Here is a 24,270-nt window from a genome sequence, read left to right as displayed (position 1 = left end):
AAAAATATGTGCCTAGCATACAGTGGATACCACACAAATATTTGTTAAATATTACTGAATAAGAAGAGCTGAACCTAGTCCCTGGAAAGCTGGGCACCTCGCAATAGGTTCAACGTCAGTCTCACTTTATGAATGGTAAGGGAGAAACAAGTGTAGCTTGTGGTTTCTGACCACAATGACAGGCGGGGAAAATGGATATCAGACATATTGAAATATTAAAAATAAAAAATGTATGATATCTGGCAAATACGAGCTACAGACAAATGATATTGAAATTCAGGAAGTCAGAGAGAGGAAATAAATCACATCTACCTTAATATTTGCAATAGTAAATGCCGAAAACAGCTTTGCATTTTGTCCAGGACAATGGCAGCGGGTTGCTTACTGCTTACTTGAGCACATCGCTGAAAACCGTGAAGAACACTTGTAAGTGGACGGAGTGTGTGTCTGCCGCACAAGCAGAGTGGAGTCAAGTGGTGTCTGCAGGTTCATTCGAAAATAACAGTGTGCACATTGCAGCAGAGGAACTTCTAGAATGTAAATTACTTGAGTGTATCAGTCTTCCTGGAGCCATGGTCTGGCCAAATATCTATCCAAAGAGACCATATGTCAGGGCCAATAAAACATCCTTGAGAAAATGTTTTCTGGGTGTTTCTGGAACACCCAGGATGTGAGCCTATTTGTTTTCTCCTTAATGGAGAGTAGATCACAATCTAAGGCCTCTTGCTCAGAACTGACAAACTCTCTAAAGATTTCAGATACCTAACTCACAAAAAAAGGAACAATGTGTAAAATCATACCTTTCTCTCAGAAGTAAGAAAGGAAGGGCCTTTCACCTTGATTGCCCATTGGGAGAAGCCCAGGCTCCCGGCCTTTTTAGTCATTAGTTCAGATGTGTTGGGCAAGGCACTTTAAAGAATGAGAAAAGTTGTCAGTCTGAGTTTTCTTTTTTGAGATAAGAATTTTTAGGTTACCTAAAGTGATCTCTGGAAATGTAAGAGTACACTTTAATGTATTTTTTTCATCCACAGAGGACTTGCAATCTAACGTATAAGCAAAAATACCAAAACGCTTATGATAAAGCTGAGAAAACTTGAGTCTTGTTTTTCCTCATCAGTTCTCTATGCACCATATAGTGTAATCAGCTTTTTCAGAGGATATCTCCTACCATCTGCATCTGCAGTGAGATTCAAAGCAACAATTTAAAATCACTGTTTCAAAATTCAGGACTTATGACAAGCCACTCGTTTTGCATAAAGTTGTATTTACACCCCTCCCCCTTGTCTGTCTTTTTCTTTCTCTCTTGCACTTATCTATTTATTTTTGCAAGACTGTCATTTGCAATATCCAATATGATATGTAAGTTTAGGCTTAACTGACGTATCTTAATTGTTAAATATTGGTTCAAGTGAATGGAGCAAAAAAAAATCATCCACTTTTCAGATAAGTTATAACCTATGTTCATTGTCGTTAATATAGCACTAAGCCTTTACTCAAAACTGAAGAAAAGCTAACATGTGTTGGCTAACAACTGTGTTAATCAAGTACTGAATGACTTATCTTTTGAGTGATATAAGTTTAGTATTAGGGAAACCAAAATTCAAATCTCAGTTCCTCATTCACCAGCTGCGTAGCCTTGAGAAATTTGCTTAACCTTTGAAAGCCTCAATTTTCTCACATGAAAGAAAGCTATCTTGCAGAGGTGTTACGAATGTTAGAAAAAAAATTATAAAAATCGCCAGCCCAATGTCTATAACATTTTAGCTGCAGTTAGTGGTAACCAACTTATTATTGTCAGTTTTGTAAAATTATTAAGTTTTCTGATAATTAAAATAATATTGTACCTATATAAAAAGTATCAAAAAGCATGTAAAGAGATGAGAGCACATGGACACAGGGAGGGGAACATCACACACCGGGGCCTGCCAGAGGCTGGGGGCAAGGGGAGGGAGAACACTAGGACAAATACCTAATGCATGCAGGTCTTAAAGCCTAGATGATGAGTTGATAGATGCAGCATATCACCATGGCACATGTATACCTATGTAACAAACCTGCAGTTCTGCACATGTATCCCAGAACTTAAAGTACAATGTCTTCAAAAAAAAACAAAAAAAAAAAGCATGAAAAGAATTAAATAAATTATCTCAAATACCACTTTCTAGAAATAAGCACTCTTAACATTTTCCAATAGATCTGTATAGGTTTGTTTCAATGCATATGTTTATGAACATTTTAAAATACAAAAGGATACTATTTATACTGTTGTTATGTACTTCTATCACTTTATTGTGAACAGCTTTTCATTGTTAATACAGACAACTTATGTAATCATTAACTGCTATACAGTATTCCCATTTTTGGATGTACCAAAAATTTTAATAAACGATTCTCCTAAAGTGGACAGCTTTTTAAAAAAGCATTATGTATGTTTAGAGAAAAATAGATAGAAAAGGATAAGATTTCCAATTAAAAGAAGTTTTCAAAATATTAAATTGAAATTAAAGCAATTACATATCATGACCAATTCTCTGTTTGGGAATGCAAACAGAGTTTAACATCAGAAAATCTACAAATGCAATTCTTACTTTAATATATTAATGGATGCAATTTGTATAATCATCTTACTTGATGGAGAATAAAACATTTTTTCTGATTCAATACTGTATAATAAATGAACCTCAGAAATGTGTACTAGAAGGGAACTTATTTAAACAGATAAAAAATGTCTACGCAAACCTACTACAAATAACACATAATAGTGAAACCATAGAATCATTTCTTTTAAAATCACTGCTCAATTCAACACTGCGTTGGGGACCCTAGAATGCACAGTAAAACAGAGGAAATAAATAAAAATATATAGATTGGACAGTTAGACTCATATTTGTTTTAATTCAAATATGTGAATTTCTACATAGAAATTTCAAGACCTATGCATTATTAGAACTATAGGAGAGTTTAGCAAATTTGCTTCTTATAGGACTAATTTTTAAAATCCAATAATGTGTTCCTTTGCTTCAGTCAAAAAAAGGCTTGAGAGATTTAGTATAAAATACCTCTAAAAGAAATCAAAATACTTAGGAATAAAAACAAAAAAAAATATGCAAACCTCCTAGGGAGAACATTTTAAAACATTCTTAAAATATATGAAAAAAAGTTCTCAACATATGGAAAGAGATCTCATGTTCATGGAAAGAGATTCAATTTTGTAAAAATGTTAATTATGTCTCATTAATCTATGATGTTAATTTAAGTTCAATAAATATAAGTTCACCTCCCCCTCATTATATTTGAAAGCTGATTCTAAAATGTATATAGATGACCAAAAATCAAGATTAACTAAGGCACTGTAAAAATATATATGTTAGACATTTAATTGCTATGGAATTAGTATTCAGAACTTACAAATAACATCTATAGAATAATACCAAAAAGCAAATGATACTGTGGGAAAATGAGTGAAGGGCATGAATATACATTTCTCAAAACAGGAAAATCACTGGCTAATTGCATGAAAATGTTCTCTACTTTATGAGATACTGAAGGAAATCATTTTAAGATATATAATTAATACTCATGTAAATTAAAAGATTTATCTTTGTTAACATTTAAAAATTACTAAGTATAGAAGACGTAGGACAGTAGGATTCTCAGATAGTTCTTAGGGAAATTTATTTATTTATTTATTTATTTATTTATTTATTTTTATTTTTTATTTTTTATTATACTTTAAGTTTTAGGGTACATGTGCACATTGTGCAGGTTAGTTACATATGTATACATGTGCCATGCTGGTGCGCTGCACCCACTAACTCGTCATCTAGCATTAGGTATATCTCCCAATGCTATCCCTCCCCCCTCCCCCCTCCCCACCACAGTCCCCAGAGTGTGATATTCCCCTTCCTGTGTCCATGTGATATCATTGTTCAATTCCCACCTATGAGTGAGAATATGCGGTGTTTGGTTTTTTGTTCTTGCGATAGTTTACTGAGAATGATGGTTTCCAGTTTCATCCATGTCCCTACAAAGGACATGAACTCATCATTTTTTATGGCTGCATAGTATTCCATGGTGTATATGTGCCACATTTTCTTAATCCAGTCTATCATTGTTGGGCATTTGGGTTGGTTCCAAGTCTTTGCTATTGTGAATAATGCCGCAATAAACATACATGTGCATGTGTCTTTATAGCAGCATGATTTATAGTCATTTGGGTATATACCCAGTAATGGGATGGCTGGGTCAAATGGTATTTCTAGTTCTAGATCCCTGAGGAATCGCCACACTGACTTCCACAATGGTTGAACTAGTTTACAGTCCCACCAACAGTGTAAAAGTGTTCCTATTTCTCCACATCCTCTCAAGCACCTGTTGTTTCCTGACTTTTTAATGATTGCCATTCTAACTGGTGTGAGATGATATCTCATAGTGGTTTTGATTTGCATTTCTCTGATGGCCAGTGATGATGAGCATTTTTTCATGTGTTTTTTGGCTGCATAAATGTCTTCTTTTGAGAAGTGTCTGTTTTTAAATTGGCACAAGCACTTTGAAGGGCTTTTTAACACATGTATTATTGAAGACACACATACTCTCCTACCCAATGATTCCACACATACACACACCTCAGATTTCTAGGGAAAATTTTAAATGTATGCACTAAACATATATAAAAATATTCTTGTAATTTTTTACAGTTGTTTAGAAATTAGAAACAATATTAAATGTTTATCAACAGATCCGCATATATCATTAAAAGATTGAGGAAGAAGTTGTGAAAAGAGACATATAAGAAGATATTCTTGATATCTACTCAAAACCTACAAAACAGGCCGGGTGTGGTGGCTCATGCCTGTAATCCCAGCACTTTGGGAGGCTGAGGTAGGTGGATCACTTGAGGTCAGAAGTTTGAGACCAGACGGCCAACATGGTGAAACCCTGTCACTACTGAAAATATAAAAATTAGCTGGGTGTGGTGGCGCATGCCTGTAATCCCAGCTACTTGGGAGGCTGAGGCAGGAGAATCACTTGAACCCAGGAAGGGGAGGTTGCAGTGAGCAGAGATTGCACCACTGCACTCCAGCCTGGGCAACAGAGCAAGACTCCATCTCAAAAAAAAAAAAAAAAAACGAAAAAGAAAAAAGAAAACCTACAAAACAATACTAACTATGGTGTGTATATATAGCTGTATACACACACACACACACACACACACACATGCACGCACACACATATTAAATAAGGACAACATACAGGAATAAAAACTCTCCAGTCCTGAGTGATTATTAACAGGAGGTAGGGCTGAAGAAGATATAAGGAAAGGAATGCAGTTAGAGAACACGTATAATCGGCTTTATACTTTATTTTCTATGTTGGGTGGTAGTACAAGTGTCTATCATTTTGGTCTGAAGAGCTAATTTAAAAAAAGAAAATAAGAAGGAATAATAACTGTGCATAAAGTCCTAATGGCTAAATTATGGCATTGAATAGAGTTTGAAGATCAGAGATACGTCCACTGAGTAAAAGTCTCCATATTTCTGCTAAACCGCTTAGATGATAATTGCATTTGTTGACGAAAGCTATCAAGCATATTAGAAATCTTAAAGAACGTTCTCTATTTCAACTCCCTATAGTAGTTTTACTCTGAAATCACACTTTTGTTGATTTATTGCTGTTTAAACTGAGTATTAATATTTTTAACTTCAATCGTAAGTTCTTTGAGTATGAGAATCATTTCTTCAACTTTTTTATGTGTCTCTCACAGCATCTGGCAACATGTGGGGCATATGGGAAGCAGTTAAATGTTTTTGTTTTTGGATGAATACAAATATTCATGTTGTAATAAGACTTTACAATCAGGGCCTTTTCCTACATTAAATGTCTTTGGGTCTACTACTTACATAAGTGTAGGCGGATATCCAGGTGGTTCCAAGAATGGGCTTTGGGGTCAGAATGCCTATGTTTAAATCCCATCTTCCCCACCCTGTTACTTGCTACAAAGAATTTAATCTTTTTGTTTCGATTTCCTCCTCTATCAAAATGGGGACAATAGTAATTACCTGACAGGGCTGTTGTGGTGAAGGTTAAATGGGATACACACTTTTTAGAAACTTAGAACAATGCCTCACACATGTGACATGCTGAGTATAATTGTCATTAATATTAATATAATTGCACCTATCATACTTTGTTCCAATTGTTTGTCTCTCTCTTCCATCTTTGCTATTAGCTCTGTTAGAGCAGGAAACTACATCTGTCCTGTTCACCTGGCTCAGCTTCAGATACCTAGTAGTCATTGAATAAATGCAACTTGAGTGACAGAGTGAGCTATGAAGTTTATTCTTTGGTGAGCTCAATTTAAAGTAGAATTTTTGTGACCACAGAGAATCAGCTTGGGCCAATTTTTGTGATCTCTTTCTCAATTAGTAGTAGTGTTTGGATTTTGAGTAAACAGAGGCCACTGCTGCTTACCCATTGCATAGTTTTTAACCCCTCATGCTTTCTGCCATGTTTTATGGGAAACATAATTACCAAAAAGAGATTTGGATTACTCTTGCTTTCTGGCATTTTGGAGAAAACAAAACTGTTTAGAAGTTTTAAAATTTGGATCACCTTTATGGTTATAGGAATGCATAAGTACTTAGAACGGATCTTTCTATAAAAGGGTAAGTTTGGCCCAAATAGTGTCACCCTTGAATTTTTCTGTCTCCCCTTACTGTAATCAGCATTTATGACAATACACCTTTCCCTTCCCAGAGGAAAGATGAAACACAATTAATATTTCCCAGCTCCCTTTTTGTTTTGCTGGTTGCTCTTTGAAATATCTCATTATCATTTTGCCTTCAACTGCTGGGGAATGACATTTGTTACATATGAACATGATATGTATCTCCCCAAGTTATTGTAAATTATGTTCACCCTCTAAAATATTTTGTGGAAGCAGATAAACATAAGATAAGGTATGTGTAAGCCACTGAGTTTGTTCGTTCACTTATTTGTACATCATTATTCATTTATTCATTCATTCATGCGTGCATGCATGCATTCAACAAGTATCTATTGAAAGCTTACCATGTGCTTGTCTTGTGTGAGGGGGAAAGATAGAGGCCATTATCTCATGGAGCTTATAGGCCGCAGGCCAGTGGGGAAGATACATATATATAGAACTGACTCTCTCTCTCTATATATATATTGCAGACTATATCTATATGTATATTGCAGACTTTGAGGAATAGCTCTGTAATGGCATGTGATATGAATACTAAAAGAGGCCTATGCTCTTGAAAAAGTTTTGCCTGAGGATAACACTTTCCAGCTGAGATCTGAGTAGATCTAGCTATCTGAGGGTGGAAGGAAAAGTGTTTTAGGAAGAAGAAACAACGTTCACAAATGGACAATTTTAAGAAATTAGGAGATGAATGAATGAACAGCAGGGGGACGTTATGCCGAAGAGGTGAGCTCCTGCCAGGTCATGTCCAATCTTTCCAGCCAGTTCTATCCTAAGAACACTGGAAAAGCATTCACCAGTTGTAAACAGGCCTATGACATACTCATGACTAGAGTCCTGGTAATTATGTGAAAATACAATATTAATAGATTGGAGAGGAAAGGTCTTGGTTAAGAAAGAGCCTAAGATACCCGAAAGGTAATTTCTTAGGGGTAAATATTAACGGGTTTGCCATTGTCTACCTTTAGGCTCCAAACTTATGGAGTACAAGCTAGGTCTTAGGAGCGTCTTCTTCTTCAGTACTCTAAAAAAACTAAGGAGCAAGTCTCAGAATTGGATATTCCAGCACGGGACTACTGAATACCTTGGGGGTACAATGTCTAATAAATAGTAAAAGAGAGTTTCTGCCCATGCAGCCAGATGTTAGTCTATTACGTGTTCTCAGCAGAGTATGTCTCCCCCTCCATAGGCCTTCATGTATTCTCTTTCAACTGTTCAGAATATCTTTTCTTTCTCCCCAACAATCTGCCTCCCCCTTTTTTCCCATCTAATTTCATCTCCTTTGGGTGAAAGGTCACCTGCTTTGATCAGGTCAGATCAAACTGTACCTTCTAGGAAACCAGGAAAACTTTTCCAACTATCAAAACTAAATATAGGTTAGATATCCTTGAGGTAGGCCATGTGCCATCTAATGCATCTTTATTTTTATTTGGTAGCACTTGTCATTCAGCGTTGTGATATTTGGTCTGTCCTACGCTACTAGGCTATAGGCCTAATTAGGGCAGGAATTTGTCTCCTTAGTATCTATCCCTTTTGCCTACATCAATTTCCTGTAAGAATGCTTAGTAAACACTTTTACAATTCAGAATAAAAGGAAATGGGGTAATGATACTACTGTGAACACCATGATCATTCTGTGAATTGACTGCTTTCTATGATTATATAACTCTGAAGAATGTTATGGTCATTTTATAATGGACTGAAAACATTGCAGTGTTTGTGGTGGTTTTGACTTTCTTTAAGAAAATGTTGGCCGCGGAGCGGTGGCTCACGCCTGTAATCCCAGCACTTTGGGAGGCCGAGGCGGGCGGATCACGAAGTCAGGAGATCGAGACCATCCTGGCTAACACGGTGAAACCGCATCTCTACTACAAATACAAAAAAAAAAAAAAATAGCCGGGCGTGGTGGCGGGGTGTAGTCCCAGCTACTCGGGAGGCTGAGGCAGGAGAATGGCGTGAACCCAGGAGGCGGAGCTTGCAGTGAGCCGAGACCGCGCCACTGCACTCCAGCCTGGGCTTAGAGCGAGACTCCGTCTCAAAAAAAAAAAGAAAAGAAAATGTTATGAAAGTCAGTTTCTGACCTGCAGCTTAAAGCAGCAGACAAAGGGGTCCTTTTTCTCTGTCAAAATATAAGAAGATCCCAACTAAGACATTTCATTCTAGAGATAATGTTAATTCTGTGTCTGAAACATTTGACGTAGAATAAAAGGCAGTTTCTAAACCGTGTTCCTGCCTGTTAGTCCTATGCACTGGGCTAGGTTTTCATGATCTGCTTTTCCACATCTCCTCTCTGTTCTCTGACCCAGGTACTGCGAACATTTCCCCCCCTCACTTTTTATAGTTAATGCGATATTTGGAACCACAACTTCTTTAATCTGTTAACTCTCCTTACTTGTCTATATTATGAACATTGTATCACAAAGATGACTGCATTACATAATAGAGGAATATGTCGATATTTACTTATTGTATATAATAATGTGTTTATCCATAAAGACAAGATGAAGTGTTAAAGGAAGCTCCAAATTAAGATTAAGAAAAATGAAAGAGAATTATAATGGTTTTGGATTGAGTGAGCCCACATAAGAAAAAAGTAATATACATTATAAACATTTCTTAGACAGTATTTGAAAGGGAAATCTGACTTGATAAAAATATAATCATATTTTTAACCACCTAGTTACGTTATGTTTGTTTTATTTGATTTTTTAGAGGCAGGGTCCTACCCTGTGGCCCAGGCTGCAGTGCGGTGATGTGAGCATAGCTCACTGCAGCCTCAACCTCCCGGGCTCCCGTGATTCCCCTGCCTCAGCCTCCCCAGTAGCTGGGACTATAGGTGTGCACCACCATGGCTGGATAATTTGTTTTTTTAAAGTGTCCGTAATGGCCAGGTGTGGTGGCTCACGCCTGTAATCCCAGCACTTTGGGAGGCCGAGGTGGGCGGATCACCTGAGGTTGGGAGTTCGAGACCAGCCTGACCAACATGGAGAAACCCCGTCTCTGCTAAAAATACAAAATTAACTGGGCATGGTGACACATGCCTGTAATCCTCGATACTTGGGAGGCTGAGGCAGGAGAATCGCTTGAATCCGGGAGGCAGAGGTTCTAGTGAGCTGAGATCATGCCATTGCACTCCAGCCTGGTCAACAAGAGCAAAACTCCATCTCAAAAAAAAGAAAGAAAGAAAAAGAGTAGAAAATATTTGTAGTGATGAGGACTGTCTATGTTGCCTAGGCTGGTCTCAAACTCCTGGCCTCAAAATGTGTTTGGATTACAGGCATGAGCCACTGCCTACAGCCCATATATTTTAAATAAATGACTAAGAGTAGAGTGGGGCAAATACAATACGATACAATGGAAAGAGTATTAGATGAGGCATTTCAGTCCCCATAAGGACACATCATTGCTAGTTATTAAACTTTATATAGTATATTTTATAATTAATGAAGCAAATCTACTATAATGTGAAACGATTTTCTTTTCTAACTAGTTTAAGATACTGGAGGTTAAAAATATTTTTACTTCCAATGAGATCCAAATTTAAAAAAATAATCTTAAAACCACCATTAGTAACAACAACTTGGCTGGGCTTGGTGGCTCACGCCTGTAATCCCAGCACTCTGGGAGGCCGAGGTGGGTGGATCACCTGAGGTCAGGAATTCGACACCAGCCTGGCCAACATGGTGAAACCAACCCGGTCTCCACTAAAAATACAAAAACTAACTGGGTGTGGTGGTGCATGCCTGAAATCCCAGCTACTCGGGAGGCTGAGGCAGGAGAATTGCTCAAACCCTGGAGGCAGAAGTTGCAGTGAGCTGAGATCATGCCACTGCACTCTGGCCTGAGCAAAAGAACGAGACTCCATCTCAAAAAAAAAGAGAAAATCATCAACAACTCAACTGCCATCAAACAGGAGGAAGGGGAAAGGAGCAGTGTGTTTTTAGTGGGCACAGAGTTTCAGTTTGTGGAGATGAAAAAGTCCTGGAGATAGCTGGTGGCCATGGTTACAGAATGATGTGAATGTACCTAATGCCACTGAACTACAGATTTAAAAATGATCAAAATGGCAAATTTTTCTTGTATATTTTACCCCAATAAATACTGAAAGCCTACTGACAGGTGATTGCTGTGAGGGGGCTATGTATGTGTATGCATCTCTCTTAATTCATTTGACGAGTCCATTTGGACTGGCTCTGAGGACTTTTTTGTATATTTTAAAAATTGGTACAAGTTGATATTGACTTATGTTGGTAACAATTGTCACATGAAAAAGCCTGTTTTAGACAAAAAGTGAACGGTTATATGAGTGTATTCTGCTGCAAAATTTCCAGAAGAAAAAGAAATCATGAATATTTTAAAAATTTCCTTTCCCTCTCATTTCCCTCTTTTGCTTTATATGTGTGGTGAAAAAGAAAGCTATGAACTGAGGCTGATTTCTGAAGATGCTGAAGATACTCATAAAGGAACAGAGTAGGAAGGAAAATTAGCTTCTAAGATCAGAACATTAGGCAAGAAATCAACAGACATGGGTTCTAAGACTTACTTGGTCATTTATTAGCCCAGTCTCTAGGTGTCCCTGAGCATCCGTGTTTTTTGTTTTTTTTTTTTCATCATAAAGTGGGGAAAATTATGCTTTTCCCATTTGACTTACAATGGGTTAATGTATGTAATCATGTTTTATAGATTGTAAAGTGTTCTAAAAATTTAAGGTGGCATTATTGTATCTACTGGCACTACAATAAACAATTGCTTTCACTAATGATTTCCATGGTATAAAACGAATGAAGGATCTAAATGAGGAGCGTTGCTCCGTTCTGTGTTGATTATATGCCAGGTTATGTCAGCCTAGGGATGAGTTGAAGCAGAGAGGCTGCTACAATTTGGCTTTTTGATTTCCCTTATGGTTTCTCTCTCTCAATCTGTGCACTGAGCAAGCAGCTCTCTCAAAAACCCTTGAATACACATTGATATATATTCCAAAGAGATAGGTTTTGAGTTATTTGAACTCCAGTTATTTTTGGACAAAATTCATTTGAAAAGAGAAAATAATAACAAATGATTATACAAGTAAGAGGACTAAACATTCATTTATGAGAAATAAACTGGAATGCAGTAATTGTGTTTCCTCTAAATAGCTGCTTTTGTAATATTTAGAGGGTGATGTGCAGCATGCTACTGGCCTGCTTTAAAGAATGCATGTGAAATACAAGCTATAATGCAAGAAACGTATGCTATGGATAATGAGGATGTGAGCTATTTTTCATTAAAGGCAGAGAGTTACAGTTATGTCTGTGTGTGTGTCCTTGTGTGTGTGTGTGCCTCTCTGTGTGTGTGCTTGTGTGTGTCTTTCTGTCCCTCTGTGTGTGTTTCTGTCCCTGTGTGTGTGTGTGCTGGCTGATTTGGAGATGAAGACAGAGGCAAGGATCCTTTCTTTCTACTCTAGGAAAGGTTTATGCTCCTTGAAAGAGATACTGTTTATTTTCTTGCTATACCTTTTGTGAAGTATTGAGACTCTTGGACTGTGCCCTGTCACTCAGTAGGCTGAAGTACAAATGCTAATTATCGCCAGACTGCAGCATTGTGATTTGCATTCCAAATCAGCTTGCAGATTCCCATTATAAATTGCTATCCTCTTGTTTCTTATCTAAAATTTGTTCCTCCCTTACATCACTCTTCTCATTCCCTAACACTGACCTTTAAAGAAATTCCCTTTCCAGAGATTCTCATTGGAAATCAGCAGCTTTCGTGGGCTATAATCATAACAATAAATAACAAAGACATCAATAGGGTTTTTCCTTCCAGTGGTTTTCTCCCTTTTACTTAAGAGTCATATGGCACTAAGTAAAATAATTACTTAAAACATGTATCTCTCAGGCTTAGAGCTTTATACTCACTCCTTTGACAGCCACGCTTCTATTTCTTTTTAAATCTCAAAGGTGTGGGATTACAAGTCCTGTCTTAGTAATAAACTTTTGCAGATAAGCCCTGAGATAGTATAACTGCATCCTTTCTTGGCACCTTAAATCAAATTAACTAAATACTTAGTGAGGAGAGAAAAGGAAAACACAGTTTTTTTCAACGTATCTGACTGGGTGAGAAGCCACTGCTGCAGCATAAAGAACCGACGGGAATCTGGGCTTTCCCACTCTGGAAGCGAAGGGGGGAATTATGGGTTGGTGGTCGGCTTCATGTTAGGAGGACACCCCTCCCTCTGTTCACAGCTCAGCCTGTTTCCAATTTAAAGCCCAGATTTCAATACAAACCTCAATTTCTTTTCCCCATTTTAAATGCAAAGCAAGACTTGTGAATCATAGTGTCTCTGCTCCTGGGATTCAGACCAAATTTCCCCCCAAAATTCTCAGGCTATTTGTTTGAATACCTGCTTACAGTGGTACACAATGGGCAGCTTTGAGAAGAAAAATTGATAATCTTCACGGAAGAGTAATTTGAATGAAATTACACTTGACAGCCCGTCTCCAAGCAAACAAGAGGAACGAGGGAGCCTGAGCTAAGCTCTGAGGACTTGCCCAAGCCACTGCTGTTGGAGCTTCCCAGGAAAAAAAAAAAAAAAAAACACACCAGTTTTTCCAACATCTAATTGAGCTTTTGATTAATTCCGTGTACCAGATTCTACTGAAGAAAGGTAGCCATGGAAGAGAATATGGAAGAGGGACAGACACAAAAAGGTACTGTACTAAAAGCGTTTATTTGTAACTAAGTAATTATTTTGCAGTTTCCTTGTTTGCTTTAGACACTTGCCAGTAAGGCTAATGAATGTTTCTCTCTTGGAAGGCATTTTGTTCCTTCCTCTCCTTTAGTCTGTTCCTCACTTGCAGTAATGTCTGGCACGAATGTTGTCATTATTTGCAAATCTTTCAGATATAAGTACCGAAATGCAGAGTCGAGTATTAGTGAGAAGAGCATTGCGGTATTGTAGTGAACTATTCCTTAGACCAGTCTTTGTTAACCTTCATTTATTTCGTGATTTCACACTTGCCGAGCTGGGTCAAGGGATGCCTAGTGTGAGCCACAAATACAATATTTGGAGTTAGTTAAAAATTTGGTGATGGAACCATTATCCATATCTTTGCATGGACATCTGATAGAACAAAGACCAAGACCATTAATTATCTTTTGATTGGTGCACCTTTTTAAAACAATCTTTAAAAAATAAAAACTAAAAACGAGGATGCAATATAGGTTTAAGCAGATGGAGCAAAAGTTCATAAATTTTCAGGGTGTATGGAAGCGTTAAGATTTTCCTTTCTATATAGTTGACTGTAATCAACTTCTGAGTAATAACGCTAAAGGAAATTTTTTTATGTGTTTTTAAAGCTTGTCTAGGTATATCTGGCTGTATGAGTTAAAGTGAAATTGCCATTTTTGAAGGTTGAAATGGTCAAATATTGGTAATTTGGAATGATTCAATCAACTCGAGAATTGTTTTAATGTGTCAAATGGTAGCTTCAGAGGGAGCTAGCTTTCACCCCAGATAGGCAGCGTTTCTTTCGTCTGCTGTCGGGCTTATGTAATGTCAGAGAAAATGGTCTCATTTTCTTAGTACTGAAGCAGTAACACAGGTAATACTACATAAAGGTAATATTCAAGAGTAGTGTTGAAAAAGATTCAGCTGTCAAAGTTAATTTCAAATGTATATAAAGGCACTTATCATAAAAAACTGTATTTTATGTGATAAAATATATAGGGTGGAAGCACAGTATAGTTACCATATTTTTAGCCATTTAGCTATGCTGGGTTTCTTCTCTTAATGTACACACACATACTTTGAGGCATATATGGTGCATACACACACACACACACACACACACGTAATAAAGGACCATCGGTATTAAATATACGAAGGTTTTATATAAGCAAGAGATAATAGATAAGTTGATTTCCCAATTTTAGTCCTTAGTACCCTTATTAATGATAATCTGTAATAGAAACACAAAAATCTACATTAATAGCATGTGATCTATTTTTAAATTAAAAAACCTCAGCTCCCTTTATTATATGCACAAATAGCCCAAGTTTTCATCAGTGATTGTAAATGGGACATTTTAATGGTAATTTCTGTTCTTACAAGGCATCTCAGTGGACTATTTTAACTTAGAATAAAATACCTTTTGACAACATCTTTTTTGTAATACCTAATAATGATATTTATTGGCCGATCAATTTGCTTAAGGAAAGATAAACAGCATTTTAAATAGAGGAATGATATTCATTACACTAAATAAAACCTTGAGTTAAATCATGGATTGTGGTAACAGGTTGAATGTGTCTGAGCAAGCCTTGGTAGATGCAGGAACCAAGAAAAATGATGTAATTAGTTGTGATGTTTTTTTCTCAGGTAACACTGAAAAGCTTTCTTTTATGGGGGTGGAGGTGGCTATGCCGTGAGGGGAAGATTTCTGTCACAGTGGGTTTTTCCTCATTAATATATGCACCAGCAGCAGTGGTGGAAAGCAGTTTTAAATCAGAAAAAATGTTTAGTGGTCTATCAGTTTGTAAATGTATATGAATACAATATTTATGATTTAGGTTTTTTTCTTAATTGAGAAAAGAAGATTTAATTTTCTTCACTCTTGATCTTCTGTTCCTCTCAATTACGCCTATGACACCTTTTCTATGTAAGTTTGTTGTTAGAAAGTTACATTTGAATCGAAATGCTCTGTCGATATGTGCGTGGGTTGTAACTGTGAAATTACTGGAGGAGCAATTTGACAAGCAGACAAAATCGTTACAGATTTTTCAAGAGTTTAGGTGGAGTGACTTAATGATCTGTCTAAAGAAAAGCAGCATTTTGTGATAGTTCTTATCCTGTTTTTCATAAACTGCATAGGATTTTCTTAAACAATAATTCAGACAGCACAGAGTTTTCTTCCATTTGCAAGAAGTAAGTGGCTTTTCAGTCTTTTCTTAAAATTTAGAGCTTGTCTTTCCTGTTACATGTCACCAAGACTTAAAATTCACATCAGTGTTTACTCATATGACCTTGCAAATTCAACTAGAATGTAAAATTCAGTGGATTCATTCATTAATTGCAATTTGATATGTTCGAAAATATATATACTTGGTGTTTAAGCACTTAAAAAGATCATCCGTTAGAAATATATTTTTCTTCATAGTGAGAGCCCACTCCCCTCTCAAGCTTTAAAAGACAATTGAGAATAGTCCTAACTTTTATCCTAATTTAAGCATATGCGTTCAGTCAGAGAGAGAGGATAATTTAACAGTATGGGGGACTTCACCCACCAGCCATTGTGTTCAATGAGCCCATGCCTGATGTGAAACTGAAATGGGGATCATTAATCTGTTGCTCCAGCAATTTCTGACACCCTCCCCAAAGGTGAGTATCTCATTATGCTGAGGGGAGTCTAGTATTTTAAGAAACATATTTTTTTGGTAAAACATGGCCTCTAAATGAAAGCCACTTACTTCATCTTGTGTGCAGCCAAAACAATGATATTCTAGTATAGAAAAAAAAAAAAAGGAAAAAAAGAAAAGAGTGTTTTGAATTTGGTCTTTACTATGGCCATAATAAACCTAGCATCATCTGTCACCAAAATCAAGAGCCATTGTCACAAAATCATGGCAACAAGGACCCCAATTACTACAGAGGGGTTGAGCAAAGTGAATAAAGATATTTTGATGAAGATTTAACAGGTACGCATTTATGACTTGTAGCCATGCAACTGTTTCTAGAACATTTTGCCAAATCTTACGAGAAAATACGTAAATGATTTTTGGGTTTCTAATTAGGAGTGAATTGATGAATACACATTCGGGTGGCCAGACAAGTGGGTGACCATCTCTTCATGGACAGCCAGGCCTTGCTGAATTAGGAGGGGTTTACAGAGGAAGGCTGATGAATCAATAAGTAAAGGGAGCAACAAAACTGTATAGAGATAAAAAGAAAACAGCAATGGACAGAAAGAGCCAGCAGGTTGGAGTCTTCATAAATTGGCTGAACTGTTCCAAACAGCCAAAACCCTGATGGCTTTAATTTCTGAACATGAACATTTTATGAAACAGGTCTCAAAATTACATGGAGTATACCAGAAAGTTTTGATCAGCACAAAAGATAACAGCCACAGTGTCACTCACCATATTTTTCTAGTGTAATAAACCAGCAGCTTATGTGAGTCTGTGCTGTCAATATCAACCACTGACTTTTCCAACACCAAAGCCCCACCTGCCATCGCCTCAGTGGAATCAATTCTTGGTGACTCTCAGGGACTGGGTCACTAGCAGATGTAGATGATCAAGCTGAATGTGATCCAATGACCAGTTCCATCATTTCAAACAGCAATATACAGCCAAAGTTCAATGGTCATTGTTCATCCTTAGCTCAATAGCACTAACCTATTTGTCATTTCAGCATATCTTTAATTTATTAAAACCAACAAGAATACATAAATGAAAGGAGAGGGTACAGGTTTATTTTCTTTGTTTTTCATATCAATGTTAATGTTGATCTATCTCATTATTTAAAATACTGTACAATTATTGTTGACAAGAGACCCCTTCATCATATACTTTATACATTTATACACACATATTACTATAAAGGAATCTATGCACACAAGGATAAACTGTATATTGTACTTAATATAAAGTATATTTAATATACAGTACAGCTTATAGGCTGACTAAAAGTCTCTTCAGACATTTTGTGTGTGTGTAAGATTATTTTTATCTTGAAAGATGACTCTAGAACCTCACCTTTCCTTAAGCAGACATCATCCCTGAAGAAGAGGCACCACTATAATCAACGAAAAAAAGAGGCAGCTTTGGCTGTAGGAGACTAGGAAATATTGGCCAACCTATACTGCCCGGTGATTTCAGTGCCAGACACTGGCCTAAGGACTTTACCTAAATGAACTCATTGGCTCTTCACAATAACCTTAAGTGGTACTAATGTTGAGGAAAATAAATATCAAATAGATTAATTGACTAGACCAAAGTCACATCATAGTAAATAGTAGAGCTGGGCTCAATGCAATCAGAATGAGTCCAGGTTCTGAACTTTCGACCCCACTCTCTACACTAGATGTCCACAGCTGCCTGCCTGGCAGCCACACTCCTTCGAAGGACTGCCTCCCCCACATGCTTCCATTGCAGTCATCAGCTATGATCTGGAATTTATGGTTGTGTTCCTTACCACCAACTCTGGCTTCTTTTCTTTGCCAGATATGAAAACTTTTTCAAAGGCAGCCAATCTGTAAGTGCACTAGCAATCTACGACTTGTAAGTCGTGAATTGAATCCAAAAAGATGAATTGGTTCAATTGGCCTTCTTTCTTGAGAACGGGGAAAAGATGACTCTCAGTATGCTCTGAGGATCTCTTTATCCCATGGCAAATTTTAATAATAACTATGCTGCCCCATCTTTCAGCTACTCTGGGTGAATCTCTATTCTTTGCAATCGAAAGACCTCTAAATAAAACAAATCTTCAGATCCTTTTAGGAGTCTTACATAAAGAGGCTTAGTGCTAAGAAATTTTCCCTGAGTTTAACCTGGTGAGTCGAAGCTGAATCAACTGTATATTTAATGTATTAAATTTCAACTTTGACACCACTCTTTAGTGTATTCTTGATGATTTTGATTTTTTTCCCTCACTGATCTTTGATTTTTTACAATTTAAATAAATTCGTCCCTAAATCATTGCCTACCAGTAAGTATTGGTAGTATAATATTTGGAGAACTATTGCAAAGAAATTAAAGAGACAGAATGTGTCTGGTTTATTAATAGATTTATAATCCTTAATATGTCATTGAAGTCTGTAGACTAGTGGCTAAGAAAATAATAAAAACAACATCAAAAATCTTTAAGCAGTCATTTAAGTGTAAGAATTAATAATTTGCTTCTTAGCTGTTGGCTACTTACAGACCTATGAAAAGGGAACTGGTTTTATCCATCTAGTGGACAGACTTCGTCTCAGCAAATACTGTCACAAATCATCTCTTCAGCTGCCATTTCTGCATTTGGATAACAAGGCTAAAAGAAACATAGAGAATCAGATTTTATAAAGCATATAGGAAAAATCTGTCCTAAGATTTCACAGCTGTGCTTTTACTAGCATTGTGCTTAACCTGAAGTGTCCTCCTGGGCATAAGAAATTACTTTTACCCCTTGGTATTTTCAAATATAGTTCTACAACATCTGTCAGTAGGGAAAATTAGTTATATTTTTAATAAAGTTCAATAGATATTCATAGAACTTCTGCATTGTTGTGGTTATTATGTCTGCTGTGGTTTAGATATAACATTTTAGAATTTTGTCATTTTATATTTTCCTTGGATCAGTTGCTAATTATGGTTTCTTTTAGTGTCTGTGGTACTGTTTATCTCAGAGGTCCAAAATATCAATAACACATTTCTAACATCTTGTTCGGATGAAGGAGATGAATAGATTTTTCACAATGTCATTAAAATGAGTGAATTCACCTTTTCAAATGAAAGTGCTTGATATAGTTACTTCATTAATTCCTTGAATTAAAGTTTAAATATTTAAAGAGACTAAATGAGAAGTACAGCGTGACAGATAGATAGATATTGATAGTATCCTTGGAGTGATGACTTCTAAGACATGATTTTTAGAAATTAATTATTCCTTAATTCATCAGAAGACAATGGCTCATGAGAGATTCATAGGATACAGGAGATAACTTCTAGTTTGTCCATTGCGAACTCCATTTTCCCCCAAGCAAAAACCCCTCCCCACCATTCAAAATGTTTGACAGTTTTCTTTTTCATACATAGAAGGCAGACTGCCTGGCTTACTTTCAAAAATCCTTTTGGATAGCATCCATACTAACAGGTGGCACAGCTGTGGATTAGCTGACATTATAAAAATAATTCATGTTTTTCCATGTGCTTTCAAGTTGTGACCATTGTCTTGGATATTCTTAATCCAACAGTAACTTACTTCTTTGTACTGTGAACAACATAAAGAAAGAAAAACAGAAGATAACTGATTTTTTTTTCAAATTGTGAGTGGGAAATATAACTTTGGTCAAAGATGAGAGTCAGTTCTTATTGGAGTCTGTTTATAGAGTTTACTAGGGAATTAAGTTATAATATGAGGAAATCTGAGGTCAGAGAAAAAAGGAAGAATGACTGTTGGCTTTTAAATGATGTGTATTAAGAGATGTCAACATGTTAGAACATTAACTGCTGTATATATCCAGATTGATTTCCCAAAGAAAGAAAGACACTTTCTCACATTGTTTAAATTGTTTAATGTTTTTGGACTTAAATTTTTATCATATGAGAAATGATGAGTTTTACTTTACTTACCTCCATCAAAGAGAGGAATTGGGTGAAATCTATCCCTGAGAATGATGCTAGAAACATAAAAGAGATTGTTCATATTGTCTCCTAAAGGGGGATGGTCATGCTTTTTCTTGGTTATCAAGTAAAAGTGAGGCAATTAAAGTATTTTGCTAATTAGCATTCTTCATTGATTTATAATAGAACTTTCAATGTCTGGGAAACTATTTTCTACATTTTTATGGTTGCAATTAATATTCCCCATTAGAATGGTTATTTGAATGGTGAATTACCTATTCTTTCTTAACAAAAATAAAATACGGGAGAAAAACTTTACACCTGTATTTATTCCGATTGTTGTTTTATGCAACAAAGTTTAGTAAATAATTCAAATAAAGAACTAGTACACGGCCAAATTACCTTCCCCCCAAAACTTGACAGCTTTTTTTTTTTGAAAAAAAATTTTTTTGAGATTCTTCTACACATTTCCTGTGTTGGTGGATACCAACTTTCATTTTGTTTTTGTTTTGTTTTGTTTTTGTTTTTTTGAGACGGAGTCTCGCTCATCGCCCAGGCTGGAGTGCAGTGGGCTATCTCGGCTCACTGCAAGCTCCGCCTCCCGGGTTCACGCTATTCTCCTGCCTCAGCCTCCCGAATAGCTGGGACTACAGGCGCCCGTCACCACACCCAGCTAATTTTTTGTATTTTTAGTAGAGACAGCGTTTCACTGTGTTAGCCAGGATGGTCTCGATCTCCTGACCTCGTGATCCGCCCGCCTCTGCCTCCCAAAGTGCTGGGATTACAGGCGTGAGCCACCGAGCCCGGCCCACTTTCATTTTTAACAGCCTATACCATATCAGTTTTTCTGTTCAGTTTCGTTATTGAACATCAGAAACATAATTAAGTACTTTTACTAGCATGATTTGTCAAGGAAAATATTAATAATAATAGCTAATATTTAATAATCCAGGCACTGTTCTAAGCATTTCATATGCAGTGTCTAATGTCAATATATCTTAACACTAGTTAATAAATATTGATTACAGTTTTTTAATAAATATCAAATGTTCTTTGACTTTACGGTCACACTATTTAGTCAAGGGCCATTGGGTTCAAACTCTACAGGAAACTAAGAGAAAACCTCACACAAACATCCAGAGAAAAAAAGAATTGTCATGTAACAAAATGAGGTAGTCTTCCATTTCAGTTCCAAGAAAGATTATGAGGTGGGCAGAAGGGAGAATGAGCCAAATGATATCTCCATTTTTCTAGTTAAAAATTTATTTTTCCCATAATAAGGGCATTTAAATTCAAATTTTTGGAACCACAGACTGTACATTTGAGTGGCAGTAAGGAATTATATTTATTTTTCTTCAAACACCTTTCAATATTTCAATATTCAATAATAGAATTCATTATTAAAATAAGGATTGAGCAATGTTTGAACAATGGAACTCTTAGATATGACACTGAATGTGGTTTGTCAATTTAAAACCAACCATAGGCTTTGAGAATCTCTGTTTTAAATAGTACCAATGTATTACCAAAGCCAGATTCATTTAGTGGTTTATTGTCTCAGAGACGTTATTTTCGTTTTTCATCAAGTTAAAAAAAAAACCATTTTACAGTGAAAAGAATGCTTTGAATGTTAGTCAGAATAATTGAACTTAAAGCATTTTAAATCTCTGCTCAACCATTCACAGTAGAAAGTTGTAATTGAGTCATAAGATCTAGAATTCAGAAACCACCCACTCAGATTGTCTCCATGAATTTTAAATATGTATAAGGGCCAGGAGTTTTTCAATTGACCATCATAATGAGTGGCCAATTGACTTTTGGTTTCCCAATCAGATGACTTGTGTTAAAGCCCTGGCTCCTTTTCTCCACCTTCATTTTCTCTGTAACTTAATCTGTGTTATTCAACCGTATTTTTTTCAAAATCTCCATTTTGAGAATTAATTTTATCTACCATTATCTTTGGGTTTAGGTCTGTTTAATGTGAGTTAGATGTAATAATGACTAGGTAAAAGCGCCTATTACAATTCCTGGAACATAGTAGGAGTTGAGTAAATGCAGATTCCTTCTCCATGTTTCCTTTCCTCTCATCTTAACACACTGTGCCCATTTAAAAAGGTGACCAAGCAATTTTCCTTGGGTCAGAGAGTCAGAATTAAAGGACTAATAACTTTTTCGAATTGTTGTAACAGTTATTTCTTAAATGTTTGTCACTTACTATATGGCATATCTTACTGTTTTTTCTTATGTGTGTGTTATGCTGTAGCTCCCTTCTCAAAGTACAAATTCCTGAAGGGTAAAGATTTTATCGTTTGTTCATGAACCCAACCTGCAAAGTGCTCCGAATACAAACCCATTCATAGCTGATGATGATGATGATAATGATGATGATGATGATGATGATAATGATGATGAAACGAGAACAGGAGGAGAAAGAGAAGGAAGAGGGGAGGGGAAGAAAAAGAAGAGGATAAAAAGGAAGAAGAAAGAATAAAACACAATTTTTGTGCAGACTAAAGAAAGAATAAAACACAATTTTTCCCCTAAATAGAGACAGATCTAACAGAGCAGCTAAACCTGGCTTGGGAGAATGCAGCAAGGACTCCATTTTATGTCATTACATTTGAATTAAAAATAATTCTTTTATTCTTTGACCTGAAATATATTCAGTAGTTTGGTAGCAGCTTTCTTGAAAATGAATAGATTTTCTTTTTTTATTATTAAAGAGCCCACACATATTTTTAGCATTGTGATTCTGGCAATGAAGTCAAATACATTAAACTGTCAGATTCAGCAAATGGTTACTGAAACTTGGAAAATTATGTCTTATAATATTTTATAATACGCTGTTAAAATTTAACAAAGTAGTTTACAAATTTGCTGACACTAGGCTTACTGTGTTCATTCGTAAGTATTGATCAAAGAAAACAAAATTACATAAGAAATAACAGTTTGAAATCATTGAGGACAGTTTGATAAGATAAGACCTTTTCTAGGATATGTTTAGTAATGTTCAAGGTAATGAATTTAAAAAATAGCATGCAATGAGTAATCAATTTTCTTTTGCCTTCTTTTACGCTTTATTTTAGTTTTTGTATTTTAATTGGTATATAGTCTCACACAATTGGCTTATATTTTAGATGGGATCAAGACAGTGTCTGAAAACAGGGCATTTGAGCTCTGGTCAATGGTATCGGAAGAGTATTCCCATCTAACCTTTCAATGCTCATCATATTCTCTCCACAATTTTGGTGTACTAAGTTTTTTGATGTATTAATCACTAATTTGTGTTTTGAGATGAACTTGTGATACCATTATTTGGTGGAATTGAGAATGAATTCTTGTTAAACAACTGAAATAACTTCATGTTTTATAGGCCAGTTGTATAGCCAGGCTGAAAAGTATAATCTTGAAGATAAGCTTATTTATTTATGTGTTACTTTTACATAGTAACTTTTTTTTGCAACACTGCACGAAAATTTAATTCACAAAGAGACAGCAAGCACGTATTTCCATGATTGATCTCTACAACACTGTTTAGCAACTTTGAGCCCCCTCCCAAATGATTGGGATCTGCTTATTATACTTATGCGGAGTGTAGTATGCTTACCAAAGGTCTAAAAGGAGCTACTGATTTATGATACATGTGGTTCTTTCATATCATCTGTGTATCAAGAGCGACCACTATTTTACATAAATATCAAAAATATTTTTGCCCATTGTTTCTGCTAAATTGGAAGGAAACTTTGTGTCATACTTACAGTTATATAATCATTGCAATATTTGGCCTTAACTCTGCTACTCTATCTTCTTTTAAATTCTGCAGTAATGCAAAAGCAACACCACTGTAACCTAATGATGATGAGGTCTTTTCAGGCAACTGTATTACCCATGCCTGTGTCCCCCCAGGCATTCCATAGTCTTTAAAGTATTAAAAAACTTAGTGTATTTATTTATCTGACACGCTCAATTTTTTAAAAATGTATCATATCCACTGGTCATTTCATTCCATCTCTATCAAATTCCTGGAAAATTCTCTCCTATTAACTGACAAATGTATTTTGCTTCAGCCTTTGGGTATTAATAGATTTATTTCTTAAAGTCTACTGAGTGGTCTATTACTTATTTGTCTATATTATAGATGTATTAGTTTGAACCACATCAAATTACCAATATTAAACACTTTTTATCTACAAAATGGCTATTCAATATACCTATAATATTAATACCTATTAATTAATACCTAT

General features: G+C 36.0%; 1 protein-coding gene and 1 long non-coding RNA gene across 8 annotated transcripts in view; one reads left to right on the top strand and one right to left on the bottom strand.

Moving 5' to 3' along the window:
- Positions 1-24,220, bottom strand: part of LOC129397648 (uncharacterized) — a 35,024-nt gene extending 10,804 nt beyond the window's left edge. Inside the window, exon 1 of the long non-coding RNA XR_008625273.2 lies at positions 18,628-24,220. This is a non-coding gene — a long non-coding RNA (uncharacterized LOC129397648). The remainder of the gene's footprint in view (positions 1-18,627) is intronic.
- GPM6A (glycoprotein M6A) overlaps positions 1-24,270 on the top strand; it is a 368,138-nt gene that overhangs the window by 177,258 nt on the left and 166,610 nt on the right. Inside the window, exon 1 of one of the 7 annotated variants that reach the window (XM_003823431.5) lies at positions 12,579-13,413. The exons of the other annotated variants lie outside the window; for them this stretch is intronic. Within the exon in view, the coding sequence (XP_003823479.1) occupies positions 13,377-13,413 (37 nt within the window). The 5' untranslated portion in view covers positions 12,579-13,376. Of the gene's footprint in view, positions 1-12,578; positions 13,414-24,270 lie in introns of those variants that run through there. 7 annotated transcript variants of the gene reach the window in all.

This window comes from Pan paniscus, chromosome 3 (assembly GCF_029289425.2).
Source record: "Pan paniscus chromosome 3, NHGRI_mPanPan1-v2.0_pri, whole genome shotgun sequence".
NCBI classification, from domain to species: Eukaryota; Metazoa; Chordata; class Mammalia; order Primates; family Hominidae; genus Pan; species Pan paniscus.
This window is presented reverse-complemented; position numbering and strand designations above follow the sequence as displayed.